This window comes from Schistocerca cancellata, chromosome 2, assembly GCF_023864275.1.
Source record: "Schistocerca cancellata isolate TAMUIC-IGC-003103 chromosome 2, iqSchCanc2.1, whole genome shotgun sequence".
Classification (NCBI taxonomy): Eukaryota; Metazoa; Arthropoda; class Insecta; order Orthoptera; family Acrididae; genus Schistocerca; species Schistocerca cancellata.
In genome coordinates, this window is record NC_064627.1 from 292791607 (window position 1) to 292808927 (window position 17321).

The 17321-nt window shown below is 39.4% G+C and overlaps 1 protein-coding gene across 1 annotated transcript in view; it reads right to left on the bottom strand.

Moving 5' to 3' along the window:
- LOC126161649 (WD repeat and FYVE domain-containing protein 2) overlaps positions 1-17321 on the bottom strand; it is a 59284-nt gene that overhangs the window by 18810 nt on the left and 23153 nt on the right. Inside the window, exons 3-5 of the mRNA XM_049917635.1 lie at positions 11438-11643; positions 2233-2472; positions 1971-2076 (exon numbers count right to left, since the gene is read on the bottom strand). Coding sequence (XP_049773592.1) covers positions 1971-2076; positions 2233-2472; positions 11438-11643 — 552 coding nt within the window. The remainder of the gene's footprint in view (positions 1-1970; positions 2077-2232; positions 2473-11437; positions 11644-17321) is intronic.

The following is a 17321-nucleotide window of genomic DNA, read 5'->3' on the forward strand; positions in this document are numbered from 1 at the left end:
ATTGCACCTTCCCACCAGGCCACAATTGTACGTGACTGATTTGAAGAACATTCTGAACAATTCGAGCGAATGGTCTGGCCATCCTGAATGAAATTTATGGGACACAATCCAGAGGTCAGTTCATGGTCAAAATCCTGCACCGTCAGTATTTATGCAGTTATGGATGGTTAGAGAGATACTTGGGTAAAAAAAAAAAAAAAAAAAAAAAAAAAAAAAAAAAAAAAAAAAAAAAAGACTTTTCTCCAACATGCAAGCCCTACTCATAACACCACAATGAAGGTGAACAGAATAAACTGCTATGTAGTGTAACACAGCAGGAAGACAGGCAGGCAAGCAAGCAAGCAATATTCCGTCAGCTTGTTTGGGTTAGGCATAGCTTTCCTCGGATGAGAGTAAGACAGCCTGCCCATTTGGCTGGTATTGTGTGATAGCTTGCCTAGGCAAGCATGAGCAGGTTAAAAATGGAATGTGTGCACCTCTCACACTGTATGTGATGATGATGGAGGAATTACTACTACAAGAGTTTTTGTAATTTCAAGAAGCCACGGCAAATTTTGGTATGAGGGTTCAAAAAACTGTTGAAAAGTTAATGAAAGAGTTTCCTAATGTCATTGTAACAGGTTGTGGTTCTGGGAAACTTACCACAAAGCTCTATAATTCATTTTTAACCAGCATCATGCTTCTTTATGTGGGAAAAGAAAATCCTCTTGGTAATAACTGATTCTTGGGGGAGGGGCCATCAAACGACTCCTGGTTAGTACAATGACATCTTTACTAGCAGTGCAGGTCTTAGAACTTCCATGATTAAAGTCTCTGATTTGCCAATTATGTGACATTTGTTTTAATAGGCAAGTTAATCATCAGTACTTCCAATATTCCACCTAACTATGCTACATTTTAATCAGAGTTGCACAGTGGCCATTTAATCTGCTTCCCTGTGTAGGTGTGTTTCTCATGTCCCACTAACAATCTTTCAATCTCATGCCTTACAAACAAGTCAGACTGGACAGCAGGAAACAAATTATTGGGTTGCTGACCACATAAACACCATTGATAAAGGATTACCAATATATATATATATGAGACTGTGTGTGGCACACAGAAACAGGAGAAATTCTGAACTTGTGCAGATGTATGGATTTTTAATCCACAATTAATCCAGTAGTACAAAGCAGCATTCTACATATAATGCAGATTATCTAGCCACCTCTGTAAAATATATTTTAATAACAACACACCCTTCAGCAATGTTAACAATTTTCCTTATATTACAGCAGTATTAAAATAAGATAGACACATTATCTGAAGCATGAAAAAAAAGATGGATGTTATAAGCATATAATATAATGTTTCTGTCATTAAAATGTTAACAATAAAGTAATACATGGCAGTTTAGAAAATCTTTACTTTCAGACATTTAGATGTTGGCAAATACTTCAATGGCCACTAAGTTATCCTTAACAACAATGCAAGTAACATATCTCTCACATTTGTGTATTCTTCCTGCACTGCAGTGTATAACTTCAAGAAATGTAAAGCATCCCTGTCATTTCACAAATAAAAATTTTTTAATTTAAAAATTTTGTCTACTAGACAATTCAATGGCTTATGCTTTGGAATGATGTACTAGTTTTGATAAACTCCAGCTGTTAAAAATGCAGATATTGCACCTTTTTTGAAATATTTTACCGTATTAGTCTTTTCTTTCACAGCACTTAACTCAATCTTGGTACTATACTCAGTGGCACTGTAATATGAAAGCAACAATACACTGGCTTTCAATTAAGCAAATGAAATAATCTGTAATTTTCATTCCATACAAGATTCAATATCTGAGTATTATAAACACTGCTAAGTCTTTCACTGTCTTTTGTCAGATGAGCTAGACACAGAAGAAAAATTACTTTGCTATTGAAGCAATTCATCAACATAGAAAAACTCAGCAGCTTAACACTTCACAGGCCACTTACCTCCTTTCGTTCAGCTGTCATATCCCAGAAAACTAACACATGGTCTTCCCCTCCAGAGATAAGCTGCTGGCTGAGACTAGCATAGCACAGTGCTGTCACCTTGTTACTGTAAAATGTAATAACAAGCTTTATTACTGAATACTGGAATAGCATATATTTATTCTAAATGTCTTTATTTCACGGCTCCAAATACAAGAATCACCACAATAGGCACCAGACACTATCACAGTAATTTTTTCCTTCCTTTTTTATGAATACTTACTGGTGACCTTGTAGTTCATATGCTGTTCCTTGCTGACCACCAATATCCCAGACAATCACACTTTGATCAAAGCTTCCAGAAAAAAGCAGCTGTTTTTCAGAGTCCCAAGCTAGTGTACGTATACTTCCTGTATGACCTTTCAGAGCAGTTATAACTTGAACACCAGTATTTTCCAATTTCAGCATTGTTATCTGTCCTGAGTAATCACCTACAAAAGCATGCTTTGACGGTGCATCAAATCTGAAAGTTGCTTAAGGAAACATGGTACACAGAAATGATAATCAGTAACATTAGGCATCATGACAGGAAATTTGTGTTGACGTCTTGAAATTTGAACTAATACTCTACTTTTGGCACATTTGTTAACAGCTAGGTACCAATCTTATTAAAGATAAAAGTAAGCGAGAGATTATACATGGTGATTCAAAAAGAATACAACTTTAAAAATGTGTATTTAATGAAAGAAACATAATATAACCTTCTGTTATACATCATTACAAAGAGCATTTAAAAAGGTTTTTTTTTTCACTCAAAAACAAGTTAGAGATGTTCAATATGGCCCCCTCCAGACACTCGAGCAATATCAACCCGATACTCCAACTCGTTCCACACTCTCTGTAGCATATCAGGCGTAACAGTTTGGATAGCTGCTGTTATTTCTCGTTTCAAATCATCAATGGTGGCTGGGAGAGGTGGCCGAAACACCATATCCTTAACATACCCCCATAAGAAAAAATCGCAGGGGGTAAGATCAGGGTTTCTTGGAGGCCAGTGATGAAGTGCTCTGTCACGGGCTGCCTGGCGGCCGATCCATCGCCTTGGGTAGTTGACGTTCAGGTTTCATAACTAACCTTTTTCGTAGGACTCTCCATACAGTTGATTGTGGAATTTGCAGCTCTCTGCTAGCTCTGCGAGTCGATTTTCCTGGGCTGCGAACAAATGCTTGCTGGATGCCTGCTACATTTTCATCACTCGTTCTCGGCCGTCCAGAACTTTTTCCTTTGCACAAACACCCATTTTCTGTAAACTGTTTATACCAACGTTTAATACACCACCTATCAGGAGGTTTAACACCATACTTCGTTCAAAATGCACGCTGAACAACTGTCGTCGATTCACTTCTGCCGTACTCAATAACACAAAAAGCTTTCTGTTGAGTGGTCGCCATCTTAGCATCAACTGACGCTGACACCTAGTCAACAGCGCCTCAAGCGAACAAATGTACAACTAAATGAAACTTTATAGCTCCCTTAATTCGCCGACAGATAGTGCTTAGCTCTGCCTTTTGTCGTTGCAGAGTTCCTAAAGTTGTAGTATTCTTTTTGAATCACCCTGTATTATCATCATCATCAACAGCAGCAGCAGCAGCAACACTGCTGGATAAAGGCTGCCTCTAAAGCTTCCATGCAGAAGGTCCCATTTATTGTGAGACAACACTTGTAACATTGTGGCACACAACAGTGACACACACTGTCACACGATTCATGTGACATGGGCAACACTGTGTGTCATGTCACAAGCTGCCGCAGCTATGTCCTGAGCTGAATGGATTCACGTACGACATGTTCTGTGTGGCAACACTAAATTCGGAAACGTGGAGTTCACAGAGGTTTACAGGCAGACTGAGATGCTGTGAAGGCACTATGTGACTTTTCAGAACTTTTCCTAAACCTCTCCAGTCCTTTTCCTTCCCTTTCAACCCTTCTGCAGGGAGGGGCCACTGTCTCCGAAAGCTCACGGATGTCGTACCATTTTTCATGTGTGTGTTCTACTGCCACTGCTTGGTTAGTAGATTTTTTTATGTATCCAGTTACATTATACAGGTTATTCTAAATGATGGACCCATTTTCCAAAATTCGTATGTATTCAAGTACAAATCCAAAATCAACAAGCTTTATACCAATGAAAAGAGGAAGTTTCAAAGTTTTTGACGGATAGCGGGAGGCAGGCGGTGATGGTTTCAGAAGCAGCCAGTAGAGTTCACATGGCAATAAGGCTGTCATTCCGTTTAACTGTCTGTTGTGAATGAGTTAGCGGCTGTAGATCACATGATTTTCCGTGTTCTCGAGTTTGTGAAAAGTGAATCACAAATTGCAGTGCAGCGGTCATTTCGTACCAAATTCGGTATTCAACCACCAACTCGCCAAAGCATTAGCCTTTAATTTAAGCAGTTTAAACAGACTGGGAGTATGTGCAAAGGAAAAAGCACAGGTTGACCTTGTGTGTCAGATGATGATGATGATGTCCGACGGATTCAAGAAAGTTTTGTGCACAGTCCCTGTAAGTCTACCAACAGAGCCAGCCGAGAACTTGGAATACCCCAACCAACTGTATGGAAAGTTCTGAGGCGGTGTTTGCTGTACAAGCCCTACCGATTACAACTGTAATGGAAATCCCGTACTTGGTCATGTTGGAACAACGGATGTTCCCTCAAGTTATGGAAGTACCCAGGACTTCATTTTCCAACAGGATGGAGCTCCGCCCCATTGGCACCATGGTGTACGAGGCTTTTTGAATGACTCCCTTCCTCAGTAATGGATCAGTCGCAGGGAACTTGAGGACCTGGCTCTGCACTCCTGGCCACTGAGATCTCCTGATCTCGCACCCAGTTATGTGAAGGAAGCTGTTTACATCCCACCTCTACCAACCACTCTGAATAATCTGCGGAACTGGATCACTGCTGCCACACACTCAGTAACAGCAGATATGCTTTCACGTGTGTGGGGGACAAGTTTGACCACCACGTCAATGTTGGCCGTGCAGCCAACGGTGTCCACAAAGAACATTTATATCATCTATCACATCTCTGATCTTCTGAGCTCAAAATTCTTCTAAATGGCTCGTCATCAAAGAGTTGATTTTTAAATGAGAGCAAACACTCTGTGATTTAAGAAATTCGTCGTACATTCTCACACACAGTTCATCTTGTGTAAATGGAAATTTACTTTGAAAATAACCCTTTTCGAACCACAATTCGCAGTATGTTCCCATGACCTGTTAGAAATAGATTCATCTCAGCAGTTGTGAGAGAGCGCCAGATAATAGGCGACACCACGCTTGCGCAGTTATGACGACGTAGGAAGCCCGTATGTTCGTATGTGTAAAACATTAAAAGATCTTACTTACATTATGTCATAAAAGAAACAAGATATCAGAGAATACTCCAAGAGCATCGGAATTTCGTGAACCACATCAAAATGCACAGTTCGCTTCAAAGCGCACATTCTTATGTCCAGATTCTCAATCCAGGCCTTGACCTGATATTAAGCTTTTTGGTGTGGTTTTTGGGACACAAATTTTCATAGAGTACCAGTACTGTATTACCTCATGTTTGGTTCTTTATTATGGCAAAATGCCATACGTGCTAGAAGATGAAAAATGTGCACTTCAAATTCAGCGAACAGTTGAAACTAGCCAATAGCGTGGAATTAAACACTTCATTTCAAATACACTTACTGCCTCAGCAGGAAAGCTTAATAAAAGCCAAATTTCCTTAGCAAACCGACAAAACTAACTTTATTGTTCTGCAAGGTGATTAATGCTTAACTGTCAGAAAGGTGGAAATAAAATAAAATCTGAAACTAGCAACATATTTTAGTCTTCATTATTACGTGAATGTATCTTAATTCACTTGATAGCTCCCAGCCACAGAAATCAGTCTTGTTTTCATTTGAAGTGAGAGCAGTAAACAAAGAGGAAACAGAAGAATCACTAAATGTAAACACGGGTCACCTGGACAGTACACCCCCCCCCCCCTCCCCCCAAACTAAAACTAAGACTGCTCTGCGCATCAGAACGTAAAAAAAAAAAATCATTTTGTACGCACATCTTTCTGAAGAGTCTGATACATAAAACATATATATTCGAGGAAATGTAAGAGATGGTCTTAAGTGTGCCGACATGCAGTGCCACGCCTCTTCAAACAACATTCTTATACCGCACGTCACTGTATTTTGCTCTGTGGAACTCAAACATGTATATTTTGTAATGGATGCCATCAAACTATTTCAGGACAGTGGAAATTAAAATGTCCTTTAGTGCCTCTCCTGCTCCCAGTCCACTGGTTTGACATACTGCCCCTCTTTTAAAAAAAAAAATCGCAATTAATAATGGGTGGGATTATTTGTAACTGGGAGAACAAGAACTCGTCAGAAAATCTGTACTCTTTATTGCCTATTAGCCAATAACTTGCTCTTCTGTGTGACATAAAATTAAATATAGGATACCTAAAACCAATAAAGACAAGAGACAGGCAAGACAGTACACATTTCTTCAATCCTTAGGTTCTTGCGATTTTTCTCTCTAATCTTGCTACAGCTTTGCGTGGCATGCTTTCCTTTCTGCGAAAGAACTATTACCTCATCGAAGTCTGTCAAACGTTTTGCTACATGAAAAATCGAAAGGTCTTCGTCTAATACTGAAAAAGCTGTTTATACAAATAGTACCCTAGACTGGTGTGGTTTCTTGATCTGATTACGTCTATTTTGTCATTGTGTGCTGGATAAAACAAAATAGGCCTTTATAATATTGCAGAAATTGTAACACATGCCAAATAAGTGAGATTGTTTTGGCAATAATGATCATTTTTATACTACGACAATATAATTCACAAAGTACCAATACGAAATACCTATTTGGCCTACTACAATCAAAATGCTTTATGTTAGGAAATAGGTTCACATTTCATTCGTATGCTCCAGTTTCTCATGCATGAGACCGAAAAGTAGTAGAACGAAATTTTTGTATAAACTTTGGAATTGTCATATTCTTCCATAATTTGTGTGATGTCCCCGTTTCTTCTCCTTCCTTGTTCTAACAAACAATCTTGTCTTCAGCAATTCTGTAACTATTCCTACCACTGTCAAAACTCATTCACCAGCAACTTTACTAACCCTGCCACAGTCACCAGTTTAGTTAATCCAGCGATTACTATCTGGTTAGCCATTATTATGTGTTCTTACAATGTGTTTTCCACGCTACTCCCAGAATGGAACTTAAGCAGCTGCTATCTGACGAATACAACTAGCCCTGTCTAGTGTAGCGATCTGGCCAAAAATTTTCTGTCAGAATTTCACTTTCTTGGATATACTGAGACGATAATACATAATCCTTCCTACCTGTTATTCCTGTTAGTTGTTTATTTCCACTCTGGTAGTCTGAATCTATGCATTTCGCTAGTACTTATAACAATGCTGAACATTTGCAAACCGAATCAACCACATAAATAAGCAGTAGTTGGCATTCACCGGTTCAGCTTTATTCCGCTCAGCTCGTATAGCCCCATCCCGTTTTGTCTGCAAGTAAGTTCATTTCTAGATGTGAATAGGATTCCCCTGGCAGAGACATCACGTACACTATGTATGCATTTAAAAATTAACGTATAATTCATTCAGAAATCAACTTAGAATGTGTTCAAAAATGTCCAAAAACCAGCAGGGGTGTGTTTCAAAATCATATGAATAATCGATAGACCGACGTGCGCTGGATGCTAGGTGTTTTGTGACAAGGTTTTTTCCCCCTCAAGAATATGAATTTGCCCCTTCCCCCTGAAATTGACGCCTGGTTCAGATACCCCATTTGCCACCTGCCCCCCACCCCCCACTAGATCCAGGCCTGGTCCGCACGTGTGAATCTGGCACCTTGGGCGCAGCAGTAAAATGTTTCCGGGTGCCATGTGGCTGGTTGCTGCTAATGCTGCCTACACAGCCAACAACCACATTTCTGTAGCCAGAAGCGGAGAAGGTATTACTCACATGCAACTCAATTGCGTGTGTGCATGAGCCCGCTCGTAACTGATTAAATGAAGCAAATGACAGTTGTGACATCACACTTATCAGAGGCAATTTGTTGTTATTAAGCATTACATAGTCTTCCTGAAGCCTTTGACACATTCTGCTGTTGGCAGACGCTTGCACTGTGTTATTTTATACGGTGCATTTACTTTGCAATTTTAGTTTTATTTTTGTTTTTTTCTCTCGTTTATGTTTTAATGCTGCAGTATTATTCTGCAGCAGCAGGATACAGTAATATCCTTTGTTAGAGTATCAGTTCTTACCAGTCAAAATTACAAAAATTTAACTGAAAACTATAACAAGGAAAAATTCCCAAAAACTGCGTTTTTCCCGGTTTTCTCCCAGCTGAAAAAATTCCTGGGTTTTCCCCAGATCTCCCGGTTCGTATACACTCTGGGTACAGTCTGTAGAAGTCTTAATCTGCCCTAGTTCTGTTCAGAATATTTTGATAGATACTATGAATTCTCACTGCTGTCAATGTTTATGATGCAAAAGTACTTTTAAGTGTCCAAAAGCCTAAATTTAATTCTATGCGAGGAATTACTACAAAAAAGTACTACTCTTCGCAAATACCCGGGTGGGTTGGAGTGGGAAGAACGCTTTATCCACCATATGATGAGCCACACTTGTTTTGATTTTTAAGTGCACCTTGAAATGACGGTAATCCAACAGTCAGGGCATATCAGGTTTAGGCAATGTGTCACCTGACAGCTAGAATGTGTGGAGACCCTGCCTTGCTAAAACAACATACACATCCTTGTAGCCAAATGAACTTTTCCAATAATGCTGGAAGTTATAGTTTTAAATATACACTACATAATAGGGCCCTGTCAGACAATGCAGTAACACAACAAGCCCAATTAACTGACTATCATACCATATAACGCATTTACAGAGAACAGAGGAGGATTCTTGACAATATGTCCACAAAGGTACTTCGATTTACCACCAAACAAATCCAGGGTACAGCTATGAGCACCTACACAGCACTGTCCTATGCCAACATATTCCTGGGCCATCAAGAGGAATTTTTCCTAAACATCCAGAATCCTAAACCCCTCACCTGGTTGATTCATTGATGACATCTTTGATATCTGGAGTGAGGGTGAGGGTACGGTATCTACATTCCTCCAGAACCTCAACAACTTCTGCCCCATTTTCTTCACCTGGTCCTACTCAATCCAACAAGCCACCTTCCTAGATGTTGACCTCCACTTCAAAGATGGTTACATCATTATCTCCATTCATATCAAGCCTACTAACCACCAGTAATACCTCCACTTCGACAGCTGCCACCCATTCCATACCAAGAAGTCCCTTCCATACAGCCTAGCCACCCATGGCCATCACATCTGCAGTGACAAGTGGTTCCTCTGAAAATGAAGCCTTCACAGACTGTAAATATCCTCCCAACCTTGTACAAAAACCAATCTCCCATGCCTTATCTTTCCAGTCTCCCACCACCCCAGTAAGTCCCACCATCTGGCCACAGAGGAGCATTCCCACCATAACTTGGTACCACCCAGGACTGGAGCAACTGAATTACATTCTCCACCAGGGTTTCAACTATCTCTTGTCATGCTCTAAAATGAGAAATGTTCTACCCACTATCCTTCCCACCTCTCCCACAGTGGTATTCCGCTGTCTACCGAACCTACACAATACAACTCCTGCTCCAAACCCTTACCTCAACTCATACCCCTGTAATAGACCTAGATGCAAGACCTGTCTCATACATCATCCCACCACACCAACTCCAGTCCAGTCACAAAAATCACCTATCCCATCAAAGACAGGGCTAACTGTGATCTATAAGGTAAGCTGCAACCACTGTGCTGCATTCTATGGGACCATGACAACCAACAAGCTGCCTGTCCACATGAATGGCCTCCGACAAACTGAGGCCAAGAAACAAGTGGACCACCCTGTTGCTGAGCACGTTGCCAAACATGATACCCTTCATTTCAATGACTGACTGATGGCCTGTGCCATATGGATCCTTCCCACCAGCACCAATTATTTTTAATTACACAGGTGGGAACTTGCCCTGCAATATATCCTACGTTCCCGTAACCCTCCCGGCCTCAACCATCGTTGGTCATTGTCCTCACCCACCCAGCCACTTTCCTGTTCCCTTTCCAGCACTACACAGCCCTCATTCCACCACTGCAGCCAGTCTTTTTACTTCTCTCCTTTTCTTGCCCTCAATTTAACCTGCAGCACTTCACTGTCTGCCACCCCTACCCTACTCTCCCCCCTCTTCCCCACCCCAGCCTCCTCCTTACCCTACCCAGCTGCCACTCCCATCATGCACTGGTGCTGCTTCTCGCAGTGTGGCCTCAGTTGCCTGAGACTGCAGTCTATGACTCAGCATCTCCACTGCATAGTGAGTAGCAACTTTCCTTCTCATAATATTATTTGTACTTTGATTTTTGTCAGACCACCAATATGAGTTACAAGTGTTACTGATATTGTCACAAGTGAAGGTGGATTCATCATCAAACAGAATTAATTGAATTACTCAGAAATTTGTACAACAAAATTCCAGTCATCTACCTTCAGCTCCTTCCCAAAGGTACTGAATCCATTGTAAATGTAAGTATAGAGCAAGTTAATACATAATGTGCACCATATTCTTGTACATAGAACATCAATACATGCAGAAATTCTGTATGTGCTTGTAGAAGGACTATGTTCTACCAACTGAATAGTGTCTTGTACTTCATTCAGTCTAATTGCATGCTCATATGAAACATGATTGCTCTGAACTGATCTCCCACTGTTTTGTGAAAATATAAGTAAATACTCTTTAATGTGGTACTCTGCACTTAATAAATTAGTAGTGTCTACCAGCATCTGTGACAGCAGCAGCATTTCCATTAGAAAACATGTACACAAATTGGTTCAATATTTGTAAATACAAGCAGCATGCTTAAAATACAGTTTAACTCGCCAACAAATCAGAATCTCGCATGAAAATTTCATTAAAACTTTAACTTCCTAAATAAAACTGACAATGAACAGATAAAGCCATAGAAACTTGGGTACCAACATGTGAAACAAAAATTTTCCTCTGTAACTAGCTGTATTTCTGTACATGGAATGTTTTACTTGAATTAGTTTAAACAACCACCTCTTAAAACGTTTACCACTCCTCCTAAAACACCATATATTTAATTCAACTGGAGGTATACATAAGATAGGAAGTAAAAATTGGACAAAATCATCAAATGTACATATAAAACTGAGCACAATAGTGTGTGTGAAAAGTGACAAAATTAAACTCATTATAATAATGCAATCTGACGGGAAGGCAAAAACAGGAAATGCTAAAATTTTAAAGAATTTACAGAATACAATTGGGACACAGATTATTGTACATTTGAATGAACAATAATGATAAAAAAGGATACTGTAATGCTGTACACCATGCTTCACTCTGGTAACTGCCAAGAAGGCGGCCTGTTTCTGAGCAATGGTACTGGAACAGCTTATCTCTACCAACACTTAGCACCCATTCACAATTCAATGCAAATAGTATGGATGTTACCCTAGCCTGATGAGCTGGGTAAGTCCGTACAGCAGTCAGACGGTTGAAGTCTGATGCCACAGTAAACTCCTGAAACAAAAATGTCAGTGTTCAAAATTACTCAGCGAAGCTTGCATGAATGTGGAGAATTATTCATGAGCATTTGTAAAGCTTTAACTAGCAGAAATGATAGTCTGACCACCACCGAGCTTTAGCAAACTTCCTCTGTTTTTAAACACACAGCTGCAAGAAGATTAACTATTCAGTGTTCAGTTCAATATGTATATTGGAAGTTTGTCATGTACAAAAATCTTAACTAGAGGGATAATCTCATTACAAAGGCAAGATAAAAATTTATACATTTGTAACAAAGAGGAAATTGATTTCAATGAGGCTGTTTCTCTTACATTGGTGTCTGTTACAGAGTAACATAGCTTTGATCCAACTTCACTGTGAAATGGTTTCATTTATATTGTTTTTTAAAGTAGCATGTTGCATGCAATCAGTTGTTTCATTTATATTGCTTTTCAAAGTAGCATGTTGCATGCAATCACTTTAAGTGGATAAACTGGAACAGCAATCTATCATAAAATTCCTTAGATTGGATGGTTTATTGTCAACTGAAATTCTTCCAATGTAGATGTATTACTTTTCCCCTTACTTTGCATCACTTGAGAAATGATCAGCTGAATTCAAATATGGACATAACTCTCTTGAAGATGGTCCATATAAAAGATGTTCCAAAACTGCAAACACAAATGAAGATATTGGGAAAGCATACAGTGTGGTACTGGAGAAATAGCATTTTATCCCTGCTACCTTCCTTAAAAAAAGCTATATACTTACACTCTTTCAGATCATGGCGGCTCAGTATACCGTATTTACTCGAATCTAAGCCGCACTTTTTTTCCGGTTTTTGTAATCCAAAAAACCGCCTGCGGCTTAGAATCGAGTGCAAAGCAAGCGGAAGTTCTGAAAAATGTTGGTGGGTGTCGCCACAACTAATTTCTGCCGTCGAATATATGTAGCACTACACAGGCATGCTTTGTAGGCACAAAGATAAATACTGGCACCAAATCCTCTGCATCAGTAAATAAATTTAAAAAAAAAAAAGGTGGAAGACGAGCTTTTTCTCTCCGCCCCGAGTTTCGACCACTGCATTTTCATTTTCATACATTATCCAATGAAGTAAATACAAATTCTGTGTTGTTCATCTTCGAATGTAGCAGCATTTCATTTCAATGTACTACGAAAATCCGAATGGCATGACTGTTTGGGATGTTTGTCTATATGGCCAACTCTATTTGTCAATATGGTCAAATCTACGTTCTGAATTTTTTCCTACCTGTGAGAAGAGATGGTTGTTAATAGGAACTTTTATGAATTGTGAATCACATGCAGTATTCTCTTCACCTTAAGAATAATACGAATATAAACATTTTGCCATGTATTGTTTCGTGTTTTCTAGTATCTCATTTAAATCCTGTCTGCCTAAGAAACTACGAAACTAGAGTGAGACAACAGCAAACACGGAACAATATACATATCATGTCATGTTTTATTCGTATTATTCCTATGCCTAATATTGATACAGTCAGAAATGAAGCACAGCAATTGACTAGATTTTTAAATCTAAGATGACTAATTTCTGTGCAGAATGTAATGTACTAAAGAGGCGCCTGCTAAGATTTTCAAACGGATAAAAATTTTCACTAAACTCTCGTTCAGAACATTTTCTATCATATGCAGTCTATTATTTGGTTCTTGTTCATCATTATCAAAGAAAGCAGCAGTGTAAGTAACAACAAATAGCAGTCTCTTGCCATTGTTTCGCTAATGAAACGATTCCTCTTTTTAACTGTAAGTGGCAGTAGCGCGCACAAAAGCAAGCCATGCCACGAGCGGCGACAGGCCGTAAACACGCACTATCAGAATGCAACAAACAATGCATGACACAGTACAGTAATGAATGTTCAGCTTAGAGTGACGTAAACACCTATAACAAAGAAAACAGCGCTTATCAGATCAAAGAAAAATAAGCAATCAATTCAAACCAGACGAAGCACGTGGAAAAGGAAGGGTACCCGTATAAATACGGACAGAGTGCCTGACGCATAGCAATGGCTACCTGGTAAAGCTTAAATGCTAAGCTTACGACTCGAACCAAACTACTGTAGCTGTATCGTCATTCATTCAACCTAAATTGTGTCTCATATTACAATGGACCAACTTTGTTTCGATTTGGAGATGCGGCCTAAAACTTCTCTCTCCCCTTGAATTTAGAGTCTCAAATTTCAGGTGCGGCTTAGATTCGGGAAAATTTTTTTTCCTTGATTTCGTGTCTCATTTTTCGAGTGCGGCTTAGATTCGAGTGCGGCTTAGATTCGAGTGCGGCTTAGATTCGAGTAAATATGGTAGTATTTAAAGGTTGTGATGATCGCACATTGTTAAAAATTATTATAATTTTAAATGTACTTTTGTTACAATACAAACAAATTTTACAGTATTACATGACAACAATCTCAACAATGATGTAAGCTCTGGCCCTCAATGAGCAGCTGCACAATAGAGTTTTGCTTAGTGTACAAACTGTCAATCATGGGAAAAATTAGATTAGAGTTTTACTTAGAATTCCACAATTTGGGCAGTCGTATCTAGAGTGAGCTTTAAAAAACATTTTTGTTATAATTTGAACCCTTCATTCATGTCTTGGCATCACAACTTGGACAGAATTTGCTTCTGACACATTTACTGTTTTGGTTGCCACCACTGGAGCTTGGTGCTGATGGACTTCCTGTGTTTATTCTTCTAACAATGGCTGCTGACTGTTCTTTCTGGGACAGCACTTGTCTAGCTTCAATGTAAGGAATAACTAGGAGTCTTCCCAATTCACCGAGAAATATTCTACTTTGAAGTGTGATCATCTTGGCTTCATGTATTAGTAGGGAGGTTAGGCTTTTCTCATCATCCTCAGCACTGTAGGATGTCTTTTGAGAAGTCCTTGGCCTAATGCATGTGATGTGAAGAAATTATCACAAGCGACATTTTGTCTTTAGTTCATGTGTCAGATCCATTGGCAAACCTCACACCTCGATTTTTCTCAGGTGCTTGTCCATGTAATCTTCCTGTATAGATTTGTCTCTTCAACACATAAGAAGTAACATTACTACACAATGTCCATATTATTACCCCATATTTTAAGGGTTTGCTCAGTATATATTGCGAGAATGGACAACATCCTCGGAAAGCCACCAGTTGCTCTTCTGCGGTTACATCTGCGCAAGGATTACAAGTTCTGAAAGTATTTCCAGCTACTTATCCCACAGAACTCTTACAGGTGCCAACTTGTCATTTACTCTTAATGCTCTTCAATAAGACTTGTCAGCAAAATGATGCAACAAAATAATTTCAGCAACATTATGGCAGGAAAGACGGCTGTAACTGTTTTTGATTCACTATATGATTTACACACACTAGGCAGTAATAACAGGCCAATACAGGCTTCAAGTGTGATTTCATCTAATGCTTCACAGCTATCCTCATAAACTCTTTGACCCTCAATATTAGTCATTTTCACCACAATACTCCAAATATTATCGTTCATTATAACTTGAAAAGGTGATTTTATATCACTCATTCTGACAATAGCATACCCTATCAGACTAGGAGTCAATTTTATAATGTTTGCACTAGGTGCTCTTCCAGTTAGCAGAAAAGGTTCTAAGCTCCATGTGATTTTTGTTGTCTTTAGACTGAACCAGTTTAACAGCTTGCATATTGTCATTTGAGGTATCAGTATCTGAGCTAGTCTTCTGAATCAGTTGGATGAATGTTGTCATCACTGATATAATTTTCTTCTTCATAAATATTCTCCTCACTGTCTTTTTGTCATGACAGCCACAATTACTACAACGGATACATGAACTGTATCTGTTCACAACAGTTGATAAAATGTAACAGATAGCAAAACTGTGGTATAATAATTGAAAACAATCAGTAGCTTGCATTGTTGTGTAACCTTTGCACATTACAACAATAAGGAATAAGATATTTACTTCGTCATAAAAAACCATTGTGCACATACCTCAGGCATGTAGAAATAAAACTTGGCTATGATATTCAGCTCCCCTTGGCCATACTGACCAGAGGAACACAAGTTTAGCAAATAAAGTTTTAGCAAGAGGAAAAAAATTCCCCCCCCCCCCTCTCTCTCTCTCTCTCTCTCTCTCTCTCTCTCTCTTTTTTACTGGAGCTTTAAGGTATTTTCAATGTCTAGAAAAACAAAGTCACCAAGTTTGGAACAATACCATTTAAATATTAAAAAGTTACAGAAGAATAAACTTCTTTTCTGGTCATGCTGACCTGAAAATAACAGCTGGTTTAAGTGCTTCACAAAATAGCTGACACCTCTGACAGAACAGGAGAAATAATAGGATGCAGTTTAGAGGAATCAGAAGAGGCGTGTAAAATTTTTTTTTGCATTGACCAAACATAAATTAAAAAACTAACTTACCAGATTTGTTTGGAACTATTTTTTAAATCAAACTGATTTTGAACACTTATTTTTTATTGCGGTCAGGCAGAAAGGTTGTGGTTAACATTATCTGGGATGTAAAAGGAATTTTTCTAACTGATTACCTTGCAAAGGGCAAAAACAGTAACTGATAAATACTGTGCGATCTTCTGCACTAGATGAAGAGATATGTAAGGAATGTACCTGCATACTTGAGATTCCGATACCAGAGGTAACTGAAGTACTATCCTCTCCTGTGCGGAAAGTACAGGAGCTGTCATTACATGTCCACTTGACTGCAAGTGGCATGTCAATGGTACATCTAGGCATCTAGTGCTCAAGAGACCAGGGAGAACTCATGGTGATGTACCGATCCCCCTAAACAACAACTCTGAGGTGCTGTCTTTTACTCAAATTGAGCCAGTGGGACTCACTTCACCTGTTTTGGGCAAACCTGTTTTGTTCCATGTCACCAGGAGGAAAATGAAAAAGGGTATGGGTCAATTAATAGTCAGCAGTTCAAATGTATGGCGAATGATGGTAGCCCTTAAAATGTTGAAAAGGCTTTCCAGCAGCCACTGACAGGATGCCAACTGCAGAATGAGGCGCACATTTGAACAAATGATGCCTGTTGTCTGGGCTCCAAGGTCGTACTTGGCCATTCCAGTGACTGACTGAGAAGGTTGGGAAGACCAGCCTTGTGTATGGCATTTCAATGAAGGTCACAACTTGCAGCATTCTCCCCAGAGCATGTCACTTTGGTTCTGAGTTGAGTGGTAGGACCGAACAAGAGTCTTTGAAGGCTGCGGCTTCCAGGTCTTGCACCATGTTAAATGCCTCCCATTAGGTGAGAGTACTAAAATCCTAACGGTTAACTGCCGACGCACTGGCAACAAAGTGCCAGAGTTTGAGGTACTCCTGAAAAGCAGTGAAGCTCACATAATACTAGGTACAGCGAACTGGCTGAAACCCAAAATTGGCAGCAGTGAGATTTTTGGGGAAAATTTAAATGTACATCGAAAGGATAGGCAAATGGAAAATGGAGGTGGTGTGTTTGTCGCAGTAGATAAGAAACTCAAATCCACTGAGATAGGCCTTGAAGCTGCATATGAGATTTTTTGGGCAAGACTTGAAGCTGCATATGAGATTGTTTGGGCAAGACTCAGTATCAGGGGTAGGCATAAAATTATAATTGGGTCCTTTTATCGCCCATCAGAATCATCTCCTGATGTAACCAAAAACTTTAGAGAAAATC